The following is a 24,470-nucleotide window of genomic DNA, read 5'->3' on the forward strand; positions in this document are numbered from 1 at the left end:
TAAGAATGCTTCTAAAAAAATCCAATGTGACCCTCGAAGAGCAAAAATCTGGTAATCCAAATAGACCTTATTACAACAGTTGACAAAAAGTTACCCTTGAGCATCGAGATCATCTACTTCACACGTCTGGATTTCTTTTTTTTTTTCTTCATGCGACTACAGATGGATAACGGTGATGATGTAGAAGCAAAAGCCTGATCAAATGTGAGGAACAAGCAGTGAAAGCGGCATATCGCTGTCAGTAAAGCACCCATGAAGAAAGACATTCACAGAGTCTGTTCTACAGCAATTATGTGAGATAACCATTTGTCACAATGCCCTGTAAAATGATCGTCAAATGCCGTTCCGACTCTGTGAAGAGGTGATGAGAAATGTACCAGAGCAGGTCGGTACATGTGTCTGTGTCCTGAGACATGGCAAATTAGCATCTGCTTCATTATACAGGTTTAATTTTCATTTCACCCAATTAAGTAACTTAGAAATTGTACGTTCACCAGGAGGTGGTTAAAGTTTAGTGGAAGTGGGACAGAAGCTGCCATGTTTGTTCTGTGCAATTTCTTCTCTTTGAAAATATCGCCACAACTCCCAAAAACTCACCTGATCGACTTGAGGGTAAATTGGCCATTTTTATTTTTTACTCTATTCTTTGTTTTTTACATTATGCACAACACTAATTTATTGTGCAATATTCCAATTATAACATGTATTTGTTACGTATTTTAATGTATTTTTATGCTTTCGAAAACATTTATGTCTGAATTTTGGGGCGGGGGGTTTGGAACGGATTAGGGCATTTACATGGAAAATGCGCCTCTACTTACAACATTTTCTAGTTCAGAAATTTCTTCCAGAACCAATTAATTTCGTAAGTAGAGGTACTACTGTATTTTCAAATATTTTTTAATTTGGTGCCAGCGTATTGGAGTAGTCGGTGCCTCTGCCTCACAGCCTCTCTGTCAAGAGGTTTCGGATTTGAGTCTAGAAGTCTGAATCCCGCTTCCACGCATGTACAGACATCGGCTGTGAAGGTCCCAGGCCGTTGAACATCTCTTCTTTCTCCAGATATCCGCGGTATCGAGGACTTCCTGGACCGCGCTTCCCACCAGGGAATGGACGTGTCCCTCCAAAAGGTGGAGTCCAATGTCAACATGATGATCACCAGCCTGTTCAGGACCATGCGGGTGGAGGAGCTGCACCGCTACAGGGACACTCTACGCAGAGCCGTACTATTCATGAGCCCAGCTACTGCCAAGGCATTTATCTCTGAGGTAAATCAATTCCTCTTGCTCGCTTCCTGCTTTTTTTCCCCCCACCTTATAAGTCCCCAAGACCTCATTCACTTGATCAATCAAGACGTCAAACAAGTTGAATTTATCTTGGCTTTTTTTTTTTCATACTTCATCATCACCAGACACAGTATTGGAAAAAGAAACAAGCTTCTTTTGACAAAGTGAGGAGTAAACCTTACTGAGATCCATCCATCCCTTTCCTGAACCTCTCATCTGTTTTTAAAAGCCTCGGTAAATCTAAAAAGTCAGTTATTGTTCAGGTAGACGCACTGAAAAAAAAAAGTTTAGTCGTATTTTTGTCAAGTGGTTGCACTATATAAAATCACACTGTTCCAGATATATATATTTTTTGACAAAATAAAAATGGAATCATTTCAACACACCATTTGTTTTGGTGCAGATACCTGAAAAAAATCGACTCAAGTACAGTAACTATACCCATTAACCTCATGTATTCTTTATGGAAACAAGTTCCTTCATATAAATATAACCGCACAGTGAGTTTCCGAACATCCTGCACTGGCCATTAACGTGTTGAATGCGTTCCCTCTTCTGGTCCATCTTGGCTGGCTGAGCTCACACATGAATGACATAATTAATTGCTCATTATGTTAGCATATATGGTACATTGCCAGTAGATGAAGAACACACGCTGTTATTCTTGACATATGTAATTTGTCCCAACGAACATGACTCACGATTAGTATTTTTGACAGATGGTAAGCCAATAAGAACACACTGGGGAAGTTTTGGTACATCCTGTCGTCTTAAGAATAGTATATAAATATGTATGAAAAGCATTTCATTAGCATGGTAGCTGCTATTATGATGATGATGATGAGCACTACTAATGATACGGATAAATGTAATAACCTGGTTGGCAGATGTCTGAAGAGTTAAATTGAAAACACAAATAACAATATTTAGAATTTTGTTTCACATAATATTTGGTCTAGACTGCAAAGGTCGCCGGTTAGTACAGACCACGCATAAAGTAAGAGCCTTGTACATTCACATTCACACTTATGGACAATATGAGTCTTTCGTGAATCTAAAATCCACGTTTCTAGACTGTTCAATGAAGTCAGAGCCAAGATTTGAAAACGGAACCTCTGGAGTGTGAGGCACACGTGCCAACCACATCTGTCACATCTGCACTTCTAATTAAGTAGTCATTGATCAAAATAGTATACATGACATACAACAAGGCCGATAAGTGCTACCAACTTTCTATGAGTTCCTATTCTCTGTAGTCCTTTTCCAAATCCATTAATTGCATTAAATAATTGGTTCATTAATTATATTAAACCTTGAATATTGCCTACCCACATGCAACAACAAGCTAGGATTTCCATTTTCTCCCATACAGAAATGATATGGAAGTCATGGGTGAAAGCAGCGGACGTGCGTGTTAGTTATGAATTCATAATTTGAAGCGTTAATCCCACGTGACAAATCTTCATCTCGGTTTAATTAAAAGTGACCTCTCTCTGACCAGTCACAGTGTAATTTGGATGGAGATCTGATGTGGACAGGAGTGAAACGTGTGTCTGTCGTGGCAAATATGTTCTATATGACCGTAATTACCACTGCGTGCCCTATTTTTGTGCCCAGTGCAAATCTTGTGCAAAATGCCATCTCACCATGCGTGGGGGTGAAGTTTTCTTCTTTTTTTTTTTTGCATTTTTGTAGACACACACTCAGTATTTAATGAATAGGGACATGCAAGTCTCCATTTGAGTGCCTTTTTTTGCAAAAGTTGACACTACAAGCATTTACGTATCTGACATACCGGTGGAGGGATTTTTTCTGTTGATAAAGTGTCAGGAGATCGTAATAATAATAATAATAATAATAGATTTTATTTATAAGCGCCTTTCAAGACACCCAAGGACACTTTACAATAACAAAAAACACAAAACAATACGGGTTGAGCAGCGGCAGCCAAAACGCGCCAGCGTTCACTCAACCCGAAAGTCAGAAAGAAACAAGGGAGGGAGAGGGGGAGAAAAAAAAACCCACGCTCGAACTACCCTCATTTGAGGATAATTTGAGTGAGGCAAAAATGATCCAATCGATCAATATTCAATTTGATTTGATTGATTTTGTCTCTCCTGGCTTGCAAAAATTAAACCTTTTCAAGGGCAGGAACACACACACACACACACACACACACATACACACACACACACACACACACGGACAAATGACGCGTTTGTGTTTTGTGAGCTCATTTGTCGCTTAGATATGCCTTCATTCGCCGATGCAAATACATGAGATGGCAACTGAAGGCCGTCTGCACAAATGACTACAATAGACAAGGAAGCGGAGTAGGAAAGGCAACTAAACAGTGAGAGATCAACATGAGCCACCTGATTCATTATTTGCAGAATTTGAAGGCCCCCACCTTGCCAATTTGCCCCGCGCCAAGAGACTGGCATGTTCGATTAAATTACCCAAACAATTTGGAGGGCAATAACAGGGGTTTGCCGTCATTTTGCCCGTGTGATTCAAAAGATCCAATAAACGCTTCAGAAAAGCGAATCGGTCAAATGTAAATACAGAAAGACGTGTTAAAAATGATGTGGTACTGCTTGAGTATTGCCCACTGTGTCTTGAGTCCTACTTGCAGAGCTAAGATTAGGCAGCCAGGATTGTGTATGTACTCCACTCCATTCATCAATTGCGGGGGTGGGTGTCCGTCACGATGGTGGCTTTAAATTATTATCTTCATTCAAAATATTAGGGAAGCGCCGATCGATCAGGCGCCTGATAATTATCCATCCATATTCGTGAAAACGTGCGTCATCTGTGAATCCAATCAAAGCTTCTAAAGGCCGATCAATCACTTTATGTATGTACTTGTTCTAGAAAGTGAGTGACATTTTTCCCCCAAGTGTATCGCTATGATAAAAGTTACTTGTATCTTGACTCAGTAAAAAAATATAGACATGTGTCTGTCTCTACACCAATGAGAGGAATTGACATGGACGCCACTATTTCAGACACAATTTGGATACAGTTGGTTAAAAAAAAAAGAGCATTTGAGCATTTAGCTCTGACACACATCCGACTCAGGAATACTTCAGAAAACCAAACACAGTCCGGCGCAACATCCGTAAATGCAACTCCAAACTGTCCGACGCAAAGCAAAAGCATTTTGATCAACAACACCGAGAAAGACCGCAGGCTGTAGTTAAGGTTCGCAACGGCATTTCAGCGGATCAGCACTTCATTCTGGAAAGCCCGCGTCGTCAATAGCACCTATGAATTGAGATGCCACTTATTGCCCTACTTGCATAAAAATCTCTCATAATATCACTTGCGTTTCTGTGATACGTTTGTAGAAGCTGCTGTTTGATCACAGCAGGGCTGATCAATAAATGATGTGGACCCACACCAATCGTAACGATTTCCAGTAAGGTAGAAAATGAGAAGAAACAATTTTGACATGGCCTTGATATTTACTCCTTTCGCCTCCGCACGTAAACTCGCATGTCAAATTCCATATGCAAAGAAGTGGGAAAGATATAAATGTTGCCATTTGATATCAAGGCGTTAAAATATTTACTAACAACAATGCCATTCCAGGACAACTTCCTCTTCAAGTGACGATTGTATTTATTTATTTATTTATTTTCTTTTCATTTTTTTTTTTTTTACTTGAAGAACCATTCCGCAGATGATACACGGCGCACATTAAACATGAAGAAAAAGACTGTGTGAGGCACGTTGAATAATACATCGCTTGGATACATGCATGGCATTCTTTTTTTTTTTCTTTTTTTTGGGGGTGCGGGAGGGTTGGCCAAAAACGCTAAATGTAATATACAACTAGGGCAATGGCATCTATGAATTTGTTAATTAGAGAGAAAGAAAAAAAGTGGGGGGAGATTATTTAGCACCATTTTTTTAGGGTGTTATTTTCCCTGAAGATGAGTGTATATGTAGAAGGTGTAAGAAATAAAAATGCTTGTTTTCAAAGTTCCATCACATCGTGTTGAAATGTATTGACATTACAGTGGTACCTCTACACACGAATGTCTCTTCATACGAAATTTTCAAATTATGAAACGTCACAACAGGAAAATATTGTCTCTTGTTACGAAAGAAGTGTCAAGATATGAAAGGTGAAAATACAGTATGGGCTGCTACTCGCAGTTCCGAGTTTCCTGAACGCAACATAGCTGCTCTGCCATTGGCTGTCCCCGACCATCAACTTGGCATCCCATTGCCTCAGAGGGACCTCTACCGAACGAGTCCATGTGTGTAGATAGAGAGATGTGTGTTGATGCGGCGTCCTCATCATTCACCCCTCGGGCCATGAGGTGTTCCGATAGTTTTACGTAAATGTGAATCACCCAAAAAAAGTGTTCACCAGTCCGACAATTGCTCACTATTCTGATGTTTGCCTTGGACATTTTCGAAGGATTGTTCAAAGCTGACAAAAGCAAACATCCCTTGATCAGTTCTTTACAGGCAAAACCACTTCTGAGAGAAAATATGAACTAAAGAGGGCAAAAAAATGACGCAGTTAAAAGACCATCATTTTTATTCTTTACTCTATTCTTTGTTTTTTTTTTTACATTATGCAAAACCCATTTATTGGGCAATAATCTAATTGTAACATGTATTTGTTAGATATTTTGATGCATTTTTATGCTTTCGGAAACACTTACAGGTATGTCAGAATTTTGGGGGGGCTTGGAACGAATTACGCCATTTACATGGAAACTGCGTCTCTACAATATTTTTTTTGTTCCGAAATTTCTTCCAGAACCGTTTAATTTCACAAGTAGAGGTACCACTGTATATGAGCTCATCGTACATATTTTGCCTTTTAAGCCTTTTTTTTTTTGTTTGTTTTTTTTGGCCATCAAAATGTTTTTTTTTTTTTAAATGTTTGAACAATTACCGTTTTCCACTCTGAGATCTTTCTTCCTAAAAGTATGCCCTGGATGTTCTACATAACATTAAGTCACTTACAGCCTCTAGGAGGTGTTTGCATCCGAATGGCAGTCTACTTGCAGACTGTCATGTTATCTCCTGGTAACTGTCGATAGTGTAATAGGGTCAAGTTCTCAGCGTCAGAGTAGCTTCATTCCATGGGGCCCGGCGGGAAATAGATGGAAGACACGATGGGATAATTGAGAAGGCGGGAGATAATAATCTGTGTTTAAGGTCAGATGGGTTGCAATCTCATCTTTTGCCTCACTGATGATTTTGTAGCATGCATGCCGTCTTTCATAAGTTATTTATGATTCATTTGCATGTGCTCAAGTCCTCGTGTGTCACTGAAGCATGTTTCTCTTTTCATGGCTGGAAATTGGATTTCATGTTGAATGGAGACCATGTTATGCGTAGGGGTGTGTTGATATATTTTTGTTTGTATTTAATTTGTTTGTTCATGACTGCGGCTGAGATGGAAGAAAACAAGGGTGGATAACATCTCGCTCACAAACCACATGCGCTGATGTCATTGATTGTCAGACTTCAGGCATATTCATTTCCTCCTTAAGCACAGACACTGTTTTGATTTTGAGGGATTGTCCCATGGTGTTGGCATATTCATGAATGAAATAGGACGATGAATATCCTTGATCAAAACCACAAAATCGCATTATATCACCTGCACCACAACTTAGACCGTTTTTTTAGCTAGTGTAGGTTTTCTGAGCATTTATGCTTTTAATTATAGGCAAAGGCAGTTATAAATTTGGGTGGATTAGCGCTAGTAGGTTAACTTCGCTGCACACTATTAGCACATGATCCAGCTGATGGCAACTTGGGAAGGGTCTAAGCCAGATAAGTGTAGGCGTTGGGGAGGAGCAAAAAGTGGTGCACAACCATGATCTGGGCTTTCGAACACTAGCGAGTACTAACATGCTTGATATTATTATATTTATTGAAAATGGAGATGGACAGAAGTTTGAGAGGGCTCATAAAAAGAGAAGAGAAAAGAAAAAAAAAATAACACCTCAAAGTATTTTAAAACTGTAACTTCGCATAGGAGTCTAGTCTTATTTCGGTGTTTTTTTGGACTGGGATGGCAATGCTGCTTTTTTCTGAGAAGCAAATAGAATAGGACAGGATAGCACAGGGCTGCACAACTGAACAATTCAGAATTTTCAGAATTTGGGCGGAAGCCGGAATAGAGCATGCAAAACTGAAGGCAAGACCCTTATACTCTAAGTCAGATGTGCAACCTGCTAAATCTGGTCCTGTGAACCCAAAACCAATTTGTTCTGCATTTTGTTCCCTGAAAACATTTCATGTGAATCAAACCTTAAAAACGGGGGTATGAATCGAAAAATGATTTTTCATTTCTGTTACACCCCTACCAAGCAGCGATAAGTTGCCACGAGGTATTTTTCTGTAGAGCTCCGTTTGTCAACATGCTGAGCATGGCATGTTTGGCTCTTGATGCTGATCGAGTTAGCCACCTCATGCTCTAAAATGTTCCACGGTCCATGCATCAAGCTCCGGCGGTACCTGTAAGGCGGCAGCATGTGGCATATGCGCCGACCCCAGGAGGACTGATCACATTTGTAATTGACGAGCCAAACAGATGCTCCTCTGCACCAACTGCAGCTGCTTAGTCTGCTCGCCGCTAATTCACTCTGACGTCAACCCTTCCTACTGTGACCCTCATTTGAGCCTTTCTATCTCTGCTTTTACTCACTGCTCAATCTTGATTGAAGAATTCAACTTAAACAAACACTGCAGAATCCTTGACGGGATGCACTGTGGTGATCTACGGCAATGTGTTTTTTTTTTTCTTTCAGCGAGTGTGACTTGTATTGCTTTTCATCATACTACCTCGAATATTAGAAGCCGGTCCCCAATTTTTTGCTGAGGGCATCGTCCAAAGCACAAAAACAATCTTTGACGTAAGTGTCCAGACTTACAACTTGTAAACGAGTTTCCTGCATGGGTATGGTATACTTTTTGTTCTAAAATGCAGTTTCACTTAACGGGATTTGTTACATATACCTAACGTTGTTTAATATTATGACAAAACAAGTTGAGTAAATGAATAATGACATGCCCCCTGGCTGCAATTTACATGCTAACCCCATTGCTGACCAAAACAGCAGCATTAACACACAAATAGGCTTTCGGATGAAATCAAGTGGTAACGTATGTTGTAAACAATATTCCTGCATGGGATTGAAGGTCATAAAGCCTTGAAGTCGATTCTGACATATGGTCACCCATTAATGTATGCATTTGCATTTTGCTTCTTACCGTATTTGTTGAAGCCAGTCTGCCTCTTTTCTCATCTGCAATTTTTTTTTTTTTGGTAATTGTCTTTTTGTCACACTAAGTGAATTATGATATTATCGGTAATATTGCTGAAAAGGCCCATTCGAAATTGAGTAAATAAATGTCACTGTTCGAGGCAACACCAGAGCTCCACTATGGGGTCCTTGTCAACTGTGATCCGTAAAAGCTCGGGTCTCTATTCTGTCTTCAAAGGATTCTTGTTTCAAGCGTGCAGCAACCCGTATTCACAGCATAGCCAGGATTTTTCAGACTTTGTAAGAAACCCCGAGTACCACTTGGGTACCGACCCTCTTCGGCATTTGATTGACACCGGTGAAGATGAAGCTGTGCGCAATGTCACAGACAGTTGACCTATAGCTGAAGGCTTCATATAGCGCTCGTCGCCACGGTTACTGATGGATAGACTGCATGGTGACTGCAGTAATTTGTTCACTCTGCCAAAGATAAGCCAAACCCTGGAAGAGAAGGTGATACTACCCGAAACCACTGCAACCGCGCACGTGTAACATACACAAATGCGTAAGCACGTACACAATAGCTGACCTTGTGTGTTCGTCCATGATTGTTTTTCCTGATGTTCCATCGATCTTCATCTGTCTAGCCAACTGCCTCCCACACACATCCAGCTAACCTTTAGGGTCATTTTCTTCATGACATTGCCACAGGTGGTATCTCTCCTTATCATCCACTATCATCACTTGGCCGCAGGTTAAATCCCTTTGATGCGACTGTGTACTCCCACCGCCTTGTGCCGGTGTCGAGTCTTTTCCGTTTTCTGCCCGCCACGCTCGTTGTAAAGACGTTTTATGGCCGGGCAATAAAAAGGCCGTAATGGAAAAATGATTGTGTGTTGCTTGGGCTCGTATGAAGTCAATCGGATATCGCATCAAGATGAGTAAACTCCTTTGCTTGGAATTGCTGGACCATGCTCTGGGATGGATGAAGAGAGAGTAGTGACTGTGAAATTTTACTCGTGCAATTCTGGGTTGATGGCAGTTTTCTAAACTGTGAGCCGGGGCCCAAAAGTGGGTCATCATCTCTTGGGGCAAACTATTTCCTGGTTGTTTATTGTTCTGAATGGATGTCATCGATGTTCTTCATCATTAGTTTATGTTCCGTTGTAGTCAGTATATCAAAAGCAGTGTGGTTTGACAAGACTCATCTTACATTAAACTTAAAAGTAAATGCTCTTCGGACTGTTTTGGAGGTTAGTTTTGTTTCACGTTACAGTAATATCTTATGTTGAATGCTCGTTAAAATGTGATCATTAGCAGCCTCTTGAGTAACATTTGACAACAGTTGAATATTGATGACATATTTCTCAGGCATGGTGTTCTTTCCCTCAGGTGTCGACGTGAAACCAAACTCATGTTTAACAGATCATAAATAACAATTTCACAGACTGTTTTGTTCAATCTTCGTGTGGCCGCGCTTTGAAACTCAGGAGTTAAAAAAAATCAGGCAAAAAGTGTTTGTGTCATATTATGTAAAGGTTTAGCTTTTTCAAATTGTTCTATAGCATACATTGTGGTAATTTAGCAATTCATTGTGACTATTTGCAAATGACCTCATCCGTCTTTAATTTTGCGCTTCCCTCCCTCCACTATATGAGGAAATCCAATTAATTTTCGAACTAAAAAGTAACTTTACACAGACGGTAGAAACATTGCTTTCAAATGGAAGTACAGAGCAAAACGTCATACTACATGTGAGAAGTAGCAACCAACTTTGTTTATGTTTACAGATAATTAGATTTAGAAAGAAAATCCACCAGAGGTGTGCATGTACATGCACATGCAGTGAAAGACTCTCCAACTACCACGAACAACCCAGACTAAACTTGGAGCCTCAGTGACAGACAAAGCTTGTCTTTCAGTTGAGATGTATCACTTCAACATACTTGTCACCAATCGTTATTTACACAAGGCTTTGCCGGTATCTTGTGGCATATTGGAGCATTTCAGAAGGAGCTCAAAAAGTGCCAGAGAGTGAGTTTCTCAGCGAATAGCAACGACCAATGCCTTCCAAATAAATTCAATTACCTCTGTACGTTGATCCCGTCATTTACATTCAAACCTTAAAATGGGCCCATTTGAACGCATTCACTAACTCCGATGCGACACAGAACAAAATTACGTAAACGGTCATGAATGTCAAGTTCAACATAACCGACATTTTTATCTGTCAGTCGCAGAGGCCAATCGCTAATCTATGCTAACACAGCAGTCGAGTCATGAAGTTCGCCATTTGTCAAAAGCCAGCACTAAAGCATGGAGAAAGTCTCAGAAGTGGACTTCAGTTAACGTGGATTGACTGAATTAAGACGTGTATCATGGGGTCATCCAATTTGGAGCACCTGTGGATTTCTATTCCAGCCCAGAACGAGTGGATGGCATTCCTCATTGCTGTACTCTCTTTTAAAAACATGATTATTCTGAACACAACTATTTATTTATTTATTTATGCATTCATTCATTCATAAATTTGGGCCCCAGGAAGGAATTGCTGGCCGTGATTGTCAAACAAGGCATCAGTGATGCGATTTGAGTCACAGTCCAGTGTTTACAGGCCTACTCAAGCCACATGACACGTTTTACTGTGCCTGCTATTCACTGCAGACCTTTTCTGTCACGTCGCAGTTATCCATTTTTTTAACAGAAGCTTTTCTTTTGTGAACAAGTCAAGCACACACACAACAACAACAACAACAACAAAAAAAAAAAGAAAAAGAAAGTTTGCAAAGCTTTTGGGGTAGTGACAGCACGCATTGTTGAGCAATCTGACAGCCATGCTCTCTCCAAAAAAAAAAAAAATGGCTGCATAGTGTTGACTGTATGTAGGCAGACCCACAAACACTATTCTTCAATTTGTCAGACTGAGATTGTTTTTTGTCATAACTTAATTTTGGTTTCCTGAGTTGGTGAGTTTTACATAAAATGTCAGGAGCTTTGTTATTGTTTTGTAAATGAATATAGGAGTAAACAGGAGTGAGTTGCTTTGGAGCGTCAAAGTACTGGATGTGAAATTCAAGTGTTAGAGTCAAGTGTTTTGACATTATTAGCGGACATGCTTGCCGCAAAATGATGAAGCACGTGCACTTTTATTTACACGTTTCAATGAATAGGAATTCAGCCGACACGTGGCCAAACCCAAATATGCCAATTTTACAACTTCACAAAGCAATCAAATATGCGCTTGTTCAACAGAAGCTAACTGCATTCGTGACCATTAATCTGTGCATCCGAAATAACCTAATAAATATTGTTGCCTTTGTCATGCAGTCCGCCCGTTGTTATGGTTACTCACGGCCGATCAAGACACTTCCATGTATTTGTCCAGCCATTGATTGTTAATTTCTAAATGTCAGGTTGCATCTTGTCATATTTATTGTTTGTGTGCGTCCGTGTCTGTCTGCGCCTGTTTGCTTTCAACCCTCGCTCAGTGGATTTTCCACTCGCTTGAATCCACGGCACAATCAGAAATTCAACCAAAGAGCCTATGTACATGCACGTGCTAACACACACACACGCACAAATGTATAAGGGCTCCATACATGTTGGCCGTTTTACCCTTTGCCACAGCAGCACCTAGACACATCGACCTTTTTCTGAATCGACAAGCGTATAGAAATGTCTGCTGAAAGTATAAAACAACAATAACAATCAATAATGTCAACAGTGCGTGAGTTCCACTGGACAGCAAGAGCCCATCAACCGAACGTTTGGTGGCTTTCGTCGATTGTGACAACTCTCGCATACACACACACACACACACACACCGACTCACGCACACACACCAGTCGATTATTGTCGCGTGGCCACCTCTGGATCAGATTAATTAAAGCGACCATAATGGCAGCGATTTCAAGTCGTTAGCTACAAGGAAGGAAGCACACGGGCCTTTGACACCCCTCCGACGTGTGTCCTGGTACGCTCCATTGCTTTGAAGCAAAAGACTTAATTACACAAAATCTCACTGTTCCCTGCACAAAATGCACTGAACTGGAAATGAAGGCCTTAGAAGTCATTTGCTCTCCTCTCGCTGGGGCTTAAATACACAGTGCCTTCCGCAAAATAGTGAATATGAGTAGGCCCGAGTATAATCAATGTTCTCTGTGCATGACAATTTGTCAAGTCCAAATGTTCTGTCGAGTCAGGATGTTCTGGATTTGAATCTAAGCCTTCCTGTTTGGATTTTACTTTTAGGTTAGAGAAGTCGTCTTTATTACGGGTACATCTATTTATCAATGGGAGAGCTGCAGGAATCTGTATTTTTAAAAGGACTCAGATGCGAGACGAAAATATCCTACACAAGGGCCTTCGTTGGTATGCATGTGGTCAAAAAAACTGCAGAATCCCTTTTTGGTCACAATATTATTATTAGAGCTCTTTATGGGAGGGAAAGCTTTTGTGTGCACATTGAGGGATTTTTTTTATACTGTATCTGGTCATCATACTCCATTAGTTCAACTCACTTCAGAGCATTTTGATGATAATGTAGGACATTACTATGCTTGATATTTTATCCCTGAAAGGCTCCTTTTTTTGGTTTAGGTTTGGGGTTTTTTTCCCCCCGCCGAGACGAGAGTGCCTCGGCCTCTTTTGATGATGTCCCCTTTTGACAACAGGATTGAATGGAAAATAGATGGATGGATGGATATTTCGGAAAAAAGATTTTCTCAGGGTTGTATACAAATAGTTGGGTCTCTGGAGTGCCCGCCTTCCCATCAAGTTTGAAATTAAACAGCCATGTCACTTTTTTTTTCCTGGAAATGTGTCTGTGAATGAGCCATTATACATTTACTTCCTACTGTTATGTAACAATGGTTCTAATTTACATTAACCCCCCCCCCCCCCCCCACCCCCACACAGTTCCTCAGCACATCATGTGACTGGCTAGACTGGGTGAAGATCCAGAGCCACTTACAACAAACTACACTGTCAGGCGGAGGTGCTTTCGTGCACAAACATGACATTCTCCCCATGTGCGAAACGCCTTCGATGGCGTCAAATACAAAAGCTACGCAGAGCTGCGTGAAGTTTTGCACAGGTCAGCATTTAGCTTCTTAATAGCAAAATCGTGTCCGTGCATCGCATGCAGTCATTTGCATTCAGGTGGGAAATTTCTCTGCACGATACCTCATTGAAATAAGTTTGGCAAGACACTTTCTGCTTGGCATCGCAGTTACTGAAACATTTCATCATCTGAGTGTGTTTGCTCCATTTCTACCGGTTAGCGCCATGTGATCCTTGATTGAATTCATCCCACAGTGTCGTGTATGAACCGCTGCCTTCACAAGTTGAAATATATTAAGTATCTTGTTAAGCGCTCACTTTTTTCCGAAGACTAAGATCGACTTTCAATGAGTAGCCAAGGCGCTGTCCCTCGTTGTCATGGTAACGCAACTCAAACTCGCCATTGGCCCAGCTGTGTACAGAACTCCATCAGGCCTGACGACTAGCGTGAGACAGGGCCAGCTCATTGAATCAATCGAGACAAAAAAATAAATGTGAAACCGTAACTGCGCCATATTCCCTGATCCTTGAGGTGGTTCGATGAAAGCACATCTCAAACATGTTATTATAGCAGCTGGGAACTCTCTTAAATAGTGAAATGAATTGTGAAAGCGATGCACAGTGTGCCTCCGATAAACAATGAATTCACACCACCATATCATCGTTTGTGTTTGAATATTTCTGACAGCAGGCGGCAGCGTGTAATGTCGCCTATATCCTGACAAATGCATGTTATCTTCCCATCCATGCAGTTGAACATAATTAGTATTTGTGTTGCATCGAAACAATAAAATAGCTCCATTAATGAACACGTTTGTTTGCTTATGGCATCATTAATAGTCCATCAGTGTAGTGCCTTGCATTGCAATGACTCAAATGTGTTGTTGAACCATTGTGATGCATCGCTTAAAGTCTAAAAACAATCTCTGCCAGATTTGTTTTCATTATTGCGACCATTTTTTAAGTATATATGCAGTTGAACATTCTTCACAACCATTCTTAACTGTAAAAATCAAATCAACTTGCATGATAAAGATCTAATTCAGTGAAACTACACTCAGGTATGCCATCCATGAATCGACCGGTACATTTCCTTGTCCAATTATAATTGGAATTGAAATTGTCCTCGTCATCATGCGTGTTCACGTTTTGACATCATGAGACCAAGATAACACCCAACAATTGGGTGGGGGGGGGGGGGGAGTGTTCTTTGAGTGGAAGTGGCCACCAAGTGTCACATACTGACATTCGTTAGCATGCAACAGAAAATCCAAGAGGACAGAAAGGCAGAAATTAAAAATTGGAGTTTTGCCATTCAGCTCCTTTTTAGAGAACAGCAAATTGTGCAAAATTACTGATACAATCAACAGTTGGACAAGTGAATTCAAAAGTTAAGGGACGTTCAAATTAAGTTCATGCTTCATTAGCTAGCTTCTGGTGATTAGTTTCGGGCCGGAATGTCACTTTTCACGAGACCACAAAAACACAATGTACCACTTTTCACGAGACCCTAAAAACACAATGTTTGTTCAACCATTCACATTGCATCATCGAGCAAGAGCAAGAATTTTCCACACTTTAGATTTCTCAATAATTAGAAACATAAAAAACAAAAAAAATAACACCCACATGTGTTAACTGACCAATAGTACCGATTTTTTTTTAACAAATCTTAATTTATGTATGATAAGGTGTGTACCCGACACCAGCAATATGCATGCCACTCGTGATGAAGAGGTAGAGCTTGATCTGGGTTTCATGATGCCGGCAAATTGGAATCTGGAGATTATTTTAAGAATAATGGATCTCAATGGGAAATTTGCTTTCGAGGGTCAACCGAATCGGAGGTTGATCAACAGTGAGGGTGCTTGCATGAGTTGGATGTCGAAGAATGCATCCTACATTTTAGCTGTGCGTGCTTCTCCGCTTGTGTTTGTGGGCGTAAGTGGGAAGCATTGATATGCAGATGTTGGAGGGCTTGGCCTGCGGGCTGATTGCAATATTTGATCACAAATAGAGCGTAGCATTAAATTACACTTAATCTCATTTTCAATTTGCACTACATTATTTAATAGCCATGACCAGTCTTCCTTCTAAAGCAGCCACTGCCGTCTACACGGCATTTGCTTGTTTTACTCCGCTAGCATACATAAAAGCTTCAGACGATGATGACTAACCCTTTCATGCACCCTGTAACCTGATAACATGACAAGCTGTCCACCGCTGTCCCTGAAAGACTTCATGTATGTGGGTTTTTTTTTGTTTACTGTCATTGACTTGGGGCAAGAAATCATATGATGCCACTTCACTATAATACATTAGAAGAGGTCACCCGGCAGCAGCTATGGAGATGGTTACCGATATATTGTCGATTCAAGCTTCTTCGTCAGTGCAGTTGCTATGCTTTTATATAGAATAGCAATCTGGAGCAAAAAAATAAAAAATACGGTAGGTAAATGTCGGCTCGGGGCAAGGCAAATGGGGCTACTGTAGTACAACTCAACTTTACACCTCCATTCCATGTCAGCGCTGCTTATACAGAACAGTGTCACCGCGACATTGTGGAAAAATTCGATTTTTACAGGAATTGGGAAAGGGACTCGGGATACTACTTGCACGTCTTAGGGTGGAAAATTGACAGCTGGAATTTGCACCACCATTCTGTGCCAGTGCTGAAGATTTTGGGGTTGATTTAGTCACCCCCGTTCTATCCTTTTATACAAACAGCGACACAAGAAAGAGGCAGTGGACAAGAATCTCCTGATCTCACAGTGCCTTCGATAGCAGAAAATTGCTGCCGCCACTTTGCACTTGTTACAGCTGTGATACAACTCACAAGTCGAACTTCCTCCCCCTTACTTGCCACTTACTTCCATACAAAAAAAAAAGAGCTTTTTACAAGTGGCGTGAAGGGTATTTCTCATGTCTAAATATCCAGGTCGACTTCCTTCAGATTCTTTGATTTCGCAATGTCAAAGCAAAGCAATGTCAAAGGGGGCTTCTGAAAGTATCTCCAAAGCTAGACACTTGCCGCCTGGAATTGATACCCTCAGTCCACGCCAGAGTCGTCTTTACACACACGGACCAGACGAACGTCAACTTTTACAGGCAGTGGCAAACGGGCCTCTGTACTGACCGCAGAAGGTGAAAACTTGATTGGTGGACTTCTTACCCCCGCCGTCGACACATAATGATTGCAAAAATGTTGGCGTTTCGTAGGCAGCGCAAAAGGGGCAAGGCAAATTCCACCTTTTTCAGACCACTGGACTGGAAATGTGTGACTTAAACCGAATGGTTTAAATCCAGCCTCATGTTTTCAAACGGTTGTGTATTGGAATACATTTCATCGACAACCAAGCATTTCGAAAGATCGTTTGACTTCTCTAGACTGCAAGACTGATCCAGGCCGTCAGCCGAAGTGCTCTGCAGTCGGTCAAGTTGCCCCGTGAGTGGGAGTCGTTGAGATTATCTGGAACGGAAAACAGCTCGTTCTTCCTCCTCCTCTCCACAGCCGAATCAAAGATGTCTGGTGTGTTTACAGCTTGGATGCAACTCCCGCCAGCAGAGCAGCATGTACTGGGAACAATACACTGGTGGTGCTCCCACTGAAAAATCTCAACTTCTTCCTCTTTCATGATGTCTATTTGGCCCCGAGGCCTCGGGTCTCGCAGTTGCTGTCGCCGAGGATGTGCTGCTCGTTGCGTATCCTCTGCGGTCCAAGCCCTGTTGCGTCCATCTTCCCTCTGAAGTCCATCGTCATCCCCTGCATGCCTTCTTGTTATCCTCCTCCTCCTCCAGCAGAGGATGAGGGATATCAAATGCACCGGGGAATTTATCGAAAGTAATTCTGCCATGGCTACCTATTTCATCCATATGCAAATAAGCCGTGCTACAGCAGTGCGTATTATGAATGGGTGGCGGCGAGATGGGCTCGTCTGGAAAGAAGTAGGACCTGTTATTTTTTTAATTTATTTTTTTTCAGTTGGACACGGGCAAGATTGGAAAAGTTTCACAGTTTTTCCAAGATGGTGCTGATGACGACTCCTCTATGGCGCACAGACATACCAGAGGTTGCGCTACTTAGATGGGATGTAAAGCTTGAAGAATTCTGGTTATATGCAGAGAACCCTCGTTTATTCGCAAATTGACGTATTTGCGTTATTTTCTGTCGAAAGCCCATCAATTAGCTATTGAGTGGAAAAAAAACCTCAGCTATTGGCAATTTTTGTGCTTCAAGATAGCATCAATGCCCTGAAAACTTTTTAATCGTGTCACAGGAATATGTTGGTGTTAAATCTTGACTGTGAGAATCACATCTTCGAATGTCAGGTCAGAGCTAAATTTAGACTACCTTGTTAGTGAAAGTTACAGACACTCTTTGCTACATGTGCATGCAAATACTCCCGGTGCATTTTTTTTTCTCAATTAAAACATACATATAAGCCGTTTGTTTTGAAGGGTAACGAAAGATGATTTAGAAAATATATTAAAGTGTGATAAATAAACTCACTTCTATTCTTTGGCATTTGACTCAGCATGACTTAGATTTGTTCTTGGTTTTGCTGTTCGGTGCTTTCTACCGTCTTTGTTACCGATTTGCTTTACTATTTGTTGTATATGGTAATTGCTCCATGTACAGCACTTTGTATGCAGCGATGGCTGTTTGAAAGTGCTCTATAAATACAGTTGAGTGATCGTAGTTTTGCTGCAGTATATTTACAGCCTAAACTAGTACTATTGGAAACAAAAATTAGATGGGGGGGGTATTTGTTGTTTTCCTCCATTCATGGCGTGATCTGTCCCTATCCCTCATGAAAATAGTGAGACACAGCCATCCATTCGTTTTCTGTACTGCTTGTCCTCATTAGCGTCGCAGGTGAGCTGGAACCTGTGCTAGCGGACGTTGGGTGAGAGGCACGGTACACGCTGGACCACCTATCACAGAACCCTGAAAGACGTTAAATCACTTGTGCTTTCATAACGCCATGTGAAGCAAGCTCTAGGGATAGCTCATTTACTGTCGTTTTACATGATGCCGGATGCAAAGTCTACAGGATGTAAATTAATAACCATTGTGTGTTACTCACAAAATGGAGGAAATGTTTTTTGTTTGTCCCCATGAGGGTGAGCTGCAGCCTGTTGCAGGTGATGTTGGGCCACCGGCAGCATAAATGCTGGACAGGCTGTCGGAATAAGGGCATCTTCTGTGTTTGAGCTGTTTGATAAGAAAGAGCCTTGAGTAAAGATTTAGACCACCGTGTTAGCATTGCAATCGAGATGCTGACTGGCTAGCTGCCGTGTGCTTGCCACATATGCCGTACCTCTACTTACGAATGTGCTTGGATCAGTTCTTTACAAAAAACACTTCTGAGAGAGAACATGGACTAAAGAGGACGCAGTTAAAAGTTAAATGACCATAATTTTTATTCTTTATTCTTTATTTTTTTACATTATGCACAACTCTCATTTATTGTGCAGTAATCTAATTGTAATATTTTTTTTTTTTACATATTTGATGCATTTTTAGGCTTCAGAAAACATTTATGTCTGAATTGGGGGGGGGGCTTGGAATGGATTAGGGCATTTACATGCAAAACTCGTCTCTACTTACTAACTTTGTAAGTAGAGGTGCCCCTTGTACTGTGTGAATATGGAATATGAAAATGATTGTGTACTGGGAGCTCAGCAGGAATGTAACATCTTTGCTTGTGTAGCGATGGCACACATTTGTATCTATAACTGAAGAGCTTCAGCCCCGGAGGAGTCATGGGTGGTGTTATAAGAGTGTGTCCTTTCTCTCATTAGCTGCAAACATCTGCCCAGGCGCCTGCCACTGGGAGGTTGTAATGGAATAAACTGGAAACACTTGCACTGGCGCACACCCACACATCAACAAACACAGCAGCACATACAGGATCCGTGTTTTACTACATCCTGCATATATTCTTCAACATAATAACCATTTTCGCAAGCGCAGAAATCAACATCAAAGCTGTTTATCGTGGCACGAAAGCACCAGATATGAGTGCAGTCGTCTTCAAAATCACATTTTATCGTCTACTGGTGAATGAGTGGAAACATACTGCATGGCCCATAAAGAAAAATTAAGATGAAGATCTCGCATTTAATTGTGAGTCATCACTCTCTGTCCAGTCTCGTTCTTTCCATCCGCGGACAGAATTCTTTATGGCGGCCGTCACTGTTACGATGATGAAGTTTTATGGATACGCTGTGGGAGATTAAAGCGCTATTAGCCACACGCCGTCACCCTCTACAGCTGTTGCTTTTTGTTTACGGCCTAAAAAAGTGTTTTATGATATACAGGCGACAAAGCAATTGTAGCGAATGATAAACGAGAGGATATGCTGAGTGTGGGAGGCTAATGGCACACGGGGCACACCATTACAATACAAGTAAATATGAACAGGAACTGTAATTAAAGGTTTCCACTGATCAGGAGAAATCGCGCCTTCCTTTAGTGCAAGTGTCACCGAAGCACCTTTGATGCTCACTGAACTGATGCAAGACTCACACTCAGTACAGAAGTGGAAGTACAGACACTTGTGTATACAAAAGTGATTTGCGATCATCCATTTGCACTTACAAGCCTTGCAAAAATAAGAAATTGACAGTATCTGTCGTTAATTCCCACCACTACGCAATGGTGAACTGAAGATGTGTGCAGCTTCAGAGGCATCATTTCCCAGAATACATTTGTTTTAATGGTAAATGTTGTCTTTTGTCGTGTTGCAGGTCGTCGAGACCAACTTGGTGGCCTTTGACTGTCACTGGATCCTCATAAACGAGGTGAGTTGTTGAAGAGATAACAAATAGATTCATTTGTGAGTATAGCTCCCAGTCCTGATTTTTTTCTCAAATTTAATGGTATCATTTTAGTGTTCCAACACTCCATTGTCTGTCTGAATTTTTAGTCATAAGTTCCAAGACATTTTTTGGGGGAATCAAGAGATACATTTTTACATGGACATGAATGAACATTGTATCTACCCCGGTCAAGGATGACGCCTCGTACTGATGTCCAAAACGTTTAATCGTGGAATACCGTGAAAACTAAAACACATTTCAAACAACAATCAAAATTACAAGATCTTGAAGAGGACATTAAATAAATAAACACAAAATGGCATACCGTGTGCACCTTGGTAAACCGAAAGTGGATCAAATTAAATCACGTAGACCACACGGTATCGTAGCTCTGTCTCTGTCTCTTTCTCTCCAGTTGTCTTCTCCAACTTTCTCTCTAATTCCTCGCTATCCACGGCACATGACCCGGAAGTGATTCTTAACAAATATTCCAAATAATATATTCAGAGGATTTAAAGAAAAAACAAATATGAAAGTTCACATAGAAATATAAAATACTTTTGCAAAACAACAAGCCTAAAATAAATTGTATTTTCGTTGTCATGGCAACCAACAACTCAGTCTTGGCGCCAGTTACAAACATTAATTTAGCATATCGTCGCTGTCCAAAGCATATCATGAATTTGTCAGAAGTCATATTCAATATAATATCAGAGTTAGGACCGGCAATACAGAATATGCTTTTAATTGGGCATAGTAATGAAAATTATACATTGAAAGTATACGTCGTTGCCCATAAAATCTTCTTCCAACATCATTCTGTTCAAGCAAGCAGACTGTGTTTTAGGCACCATTTTCAACACACGAGTACGTCCATGATAGGTCAAACGAGACATAACACATGTGATTTACTGCCGGACAATAGACAAGACATTGGACAACAAGGAGGACACAAAGAAAAACGATGCCGTATAGCGTAGCAAAATTTGCAGAAACAGTCCTCACGAGCATGTTTTTTACAAAAAGTGTACTGGCGCAAATTTTGTCGAGCACCCGTTTGCACAAGCGCATAAGAACAAGCACGTGTGTTTTGTGAGCATTTGTGGGACTAGGTGTGATTTACAACCGGAGAGGAGACATGGTACGCAGTTGACATTAAAAACAAACGCTGTGCCGTGAATTTTTAACGAGCATGAAGTGGGAGATGAGCTTAATTGCCCGAGGGAGGATCTGCTATCTCTCAACCCTTCGCTATTATCGGCAGGGCGCGGGCGGCTGGTTTTGGGCATTACTTCCATAATGCGAGCGGAGTAAATTAAGCCGCTTAGACACTGGACTTAAGTAACACTCTGACCTTCATTCGAGTAAGGTAGGAGGACAATTAATTACCGCATTATCCATGCCTGGCTAGTGAGAGAAGACATGGCAGTGAGTTAAATTCTTATTTATTCTACCATACGCATAATACTTCATTTTTGTGTCCAACTTCGAACTATAATGGGAATGTACCAGAGCAGGCTCTTATGTGTTATGTGATCAGATAATGTCTTACGACTTGGTGAAACCTCATGTGGTTCATTGCCCAAAGTTATTTTTGTGCGCCTTGTTCCAAATCGAGTACTGTACAACTTTGTCAAAATACCCCAAAATAATTATCTATAAAAGTTCTTGTTTATTACCAGCTACTCTGTGCATCCAATGTATACAAAGTATACAATTTCTTCTCTCCTTGGAAGAAATTAAAAATCTGTCTTGGATTTTATTGGTGCAATCTAGAAAAAAGTTTGTTAGCTCACTTTGCAGCTAAATGGGAGGGGGTGGTGGCTGACTAGGAATTTGTCTTCTCTTGGATGTAAATGGTTTATCAGAATTTAAATGGGAAAAAAAATCGGGCTGTTAAGCAGACAAAATGTGACCTCTGTGGAATCCTTTTAGATGAGAATACGTTTTCTAATCAAAAATTAGGGCGGTAACTTAAATATTATTAACTGCGAGGAGAGAAATGATCGCACAAGAAGTCCACTAAGTCACGATCTTAATCATACTAGTAAACTTTTTTTTTGTGGGGCGAGGTGGGGCTGAAAGTGATTTCACAGTTAGAATTCAGCTGGTTCTTTCTTCCTGTTCATAATTTAATGTGACCGTTGGTCATGATTACACACACATGATTACATTTTAACTTTATCTATAATTTTATGTTAATGCATTTCCTTAAGAGTTTTGTTTATAATTTATGAAACATGCGTGCCTTTGATGGAAAAAGGAGTGCATGTGTTTGTGCACATTATTCAAAGACGAGTGCGGACCATTTTTCGCCGAACAATGGTCGCGCCTCAGATCAATGCCATCCTCCAATTAGTTCACTCAAATCCACTCGAGACAAATAAACGTTTCTCCCAAATTTCCACGAGGAATAAAACCGGTAATAACTGTAATTACATACTTCAGCTCAAAGGTTCTATGGGTCACGCGGGAGACACATTCACAAGAATCAAACATTGTGCGCAACTGAACTCGACCGCGAACCAAAACGGCGGCACCGATTTAAGCAGTCCCTCAGGTGGCTAAAAGTTTGGAGTCCCCGAGACTTCAGCGGCGTTCATCTTGAGAAGGATGTCTATATTTGGACATCCAAGGTTATTTTGGGGGATTCAGAGTAGTCCATTTTCATTTAGCTCAAGTTTTGTCTACGATGTCCTCAACAACGATTAACATTTGGCGTGAGACCAACATGTTTTCACTCCATATTGTCGTTTAAATATTTTAACATAATTCACCAAAACAGTTGGGCCTAAAAAGTTTTGTAAACAGACGATTTAAAGTCTAGAGACTCACAATTTGTTTTAACGGGCTTCTCTTTGCAATGTTGCCCCTTTCATGCACCTTGTAACCTGATAACATGATAAGCTGTCCCTGAAAGAGTTCAAGATGCGCTTCAGTTTTGTGAAGATGGCGTCTTTAACAACGATTACCATTCCAGTAGACTGTCATGTCGCGCCATGATGTTGCACATTGCATCTGTGTTTACAGTACATAAGTCTCACAAAATATATGAGTAGGATTATTGTGTACTCTGCCACGCTGCACAAAATAGAATATTGGTCTGATGAATCCAAAATGAAGATTTGAAGGGTGAAAATGACGCATTCACTCTCTTGTGATGAACGCAACAATGATCGGAATTAAAAAGCCGAAAGGGAGCCACGCTTGGTTCAGTACGTACGGTAAACTTTGTTTGAATTCAAATACATAGTTTCACAAAATACTCCAATTGAAATAAGAAAAAAAACTCTTATACTCTAAAGACTAATTATAGTGAGGTGACCAATCACTTTCATAGCAATTGGAAACAATGTGCCTCTGCACAAACAAATCTCTGTGGTGTCTTTGAACAGTTCTGTTCTTTCAGTGTTGATTCACATTCTTTTGAACAGTTTTGGGGAGGAATGTAATTACTATGTCAGAGTGGGGCAAATCATTTCCCTCAGTTTAAAAAGTTACTTGAACCAACGGGCATATCACAATATTGCATGCATACATTAAATCCCAGTGCTGCAGCTTTTCGCCTTAAACTAGGCTTGCAGAAATCGCGTGACACAGCAGACGTGATGATCAACTTCAACAACATTGTTTAAGTTGAATTGTTTAATTCGTCGCTTCGCCCGTTTGCAGTTGGCTTGATAAATCCTCCCCTCTTTGCGGAAGTGCTATATTCGTTCCAAAATAGAGAAGAAAATGACATTAGCGACAACATAAGTGATAAAAACCTGTGGCTTCAATAAAAGGCACCACCCGACTAGGTTCCCTGCGTGCTCGCTTATGGCAGCTAACAATGTGGAGCAGCCCGCTGAGCGCGCTCTCATGTCTCGTTGATTGCCTGCTAGGCCACATTCACATTGAGCTGTCAGACATCTGCTATTGTCTAACACTCTTCAGGCTGCCTGGTTGGCAGCGCTCTGCTCTTTTGGCAGCTTTACTGGAATGATCAACATGCAAGTCAAATTGCAACCTTTTTGTCGTTCCATTGTACTCCTGGAATACATGTCATAAATCC

General features: G+C 40.9%; 1 protein-coding gene across 4 annotated transcripts in view; it reads left to right on the forward strand.

The window, feature by feature from the left end:
* The window catches only part of grid2 (glutamate receptor, ionotropic, delta 2), a 377,460-nt gene that overhangs the window by 213,692 nt on the left and 139,298 nt on the right, over positions 1–24,470 (forward strand). For all 4 annotated transcript variants that reach the window (XR_015100984.1, XR_015100985.1, XR_015100986.1 and 1 more), the window contains exons 4-5: positions 1,063–1,268; positions 20,345–20,398. Coding sequence is in view for 1 of the 4 variants with exons in the window: in XM_086111957.1 (XP_085968083.1) it covers positions 1,063–1,268; positions 20,345–20,398 (260 nt within the window). In the remaining 3 variants the exon portion in view is untranslated. The remainder of the gene's footprint in view (positions 1–1,062; positions 1,269–20,344; positions 20,399–24,470) is intronic.

Source organism: Hippocampus guttulatus, chromosome 5, assembly GCF_054856545.1.
Source record: "Hippocampus guttulatus isolate MCC_2025c chromosome 5, RoL_Hgut_1.0, whole genome shotgun sequence".
NCBI lineage: Eukaryota > Metazoa > Chordata > Actinopteri > Syngnathiformes > Syngnathidae > Hippocampus > Hippocampus guttulatus.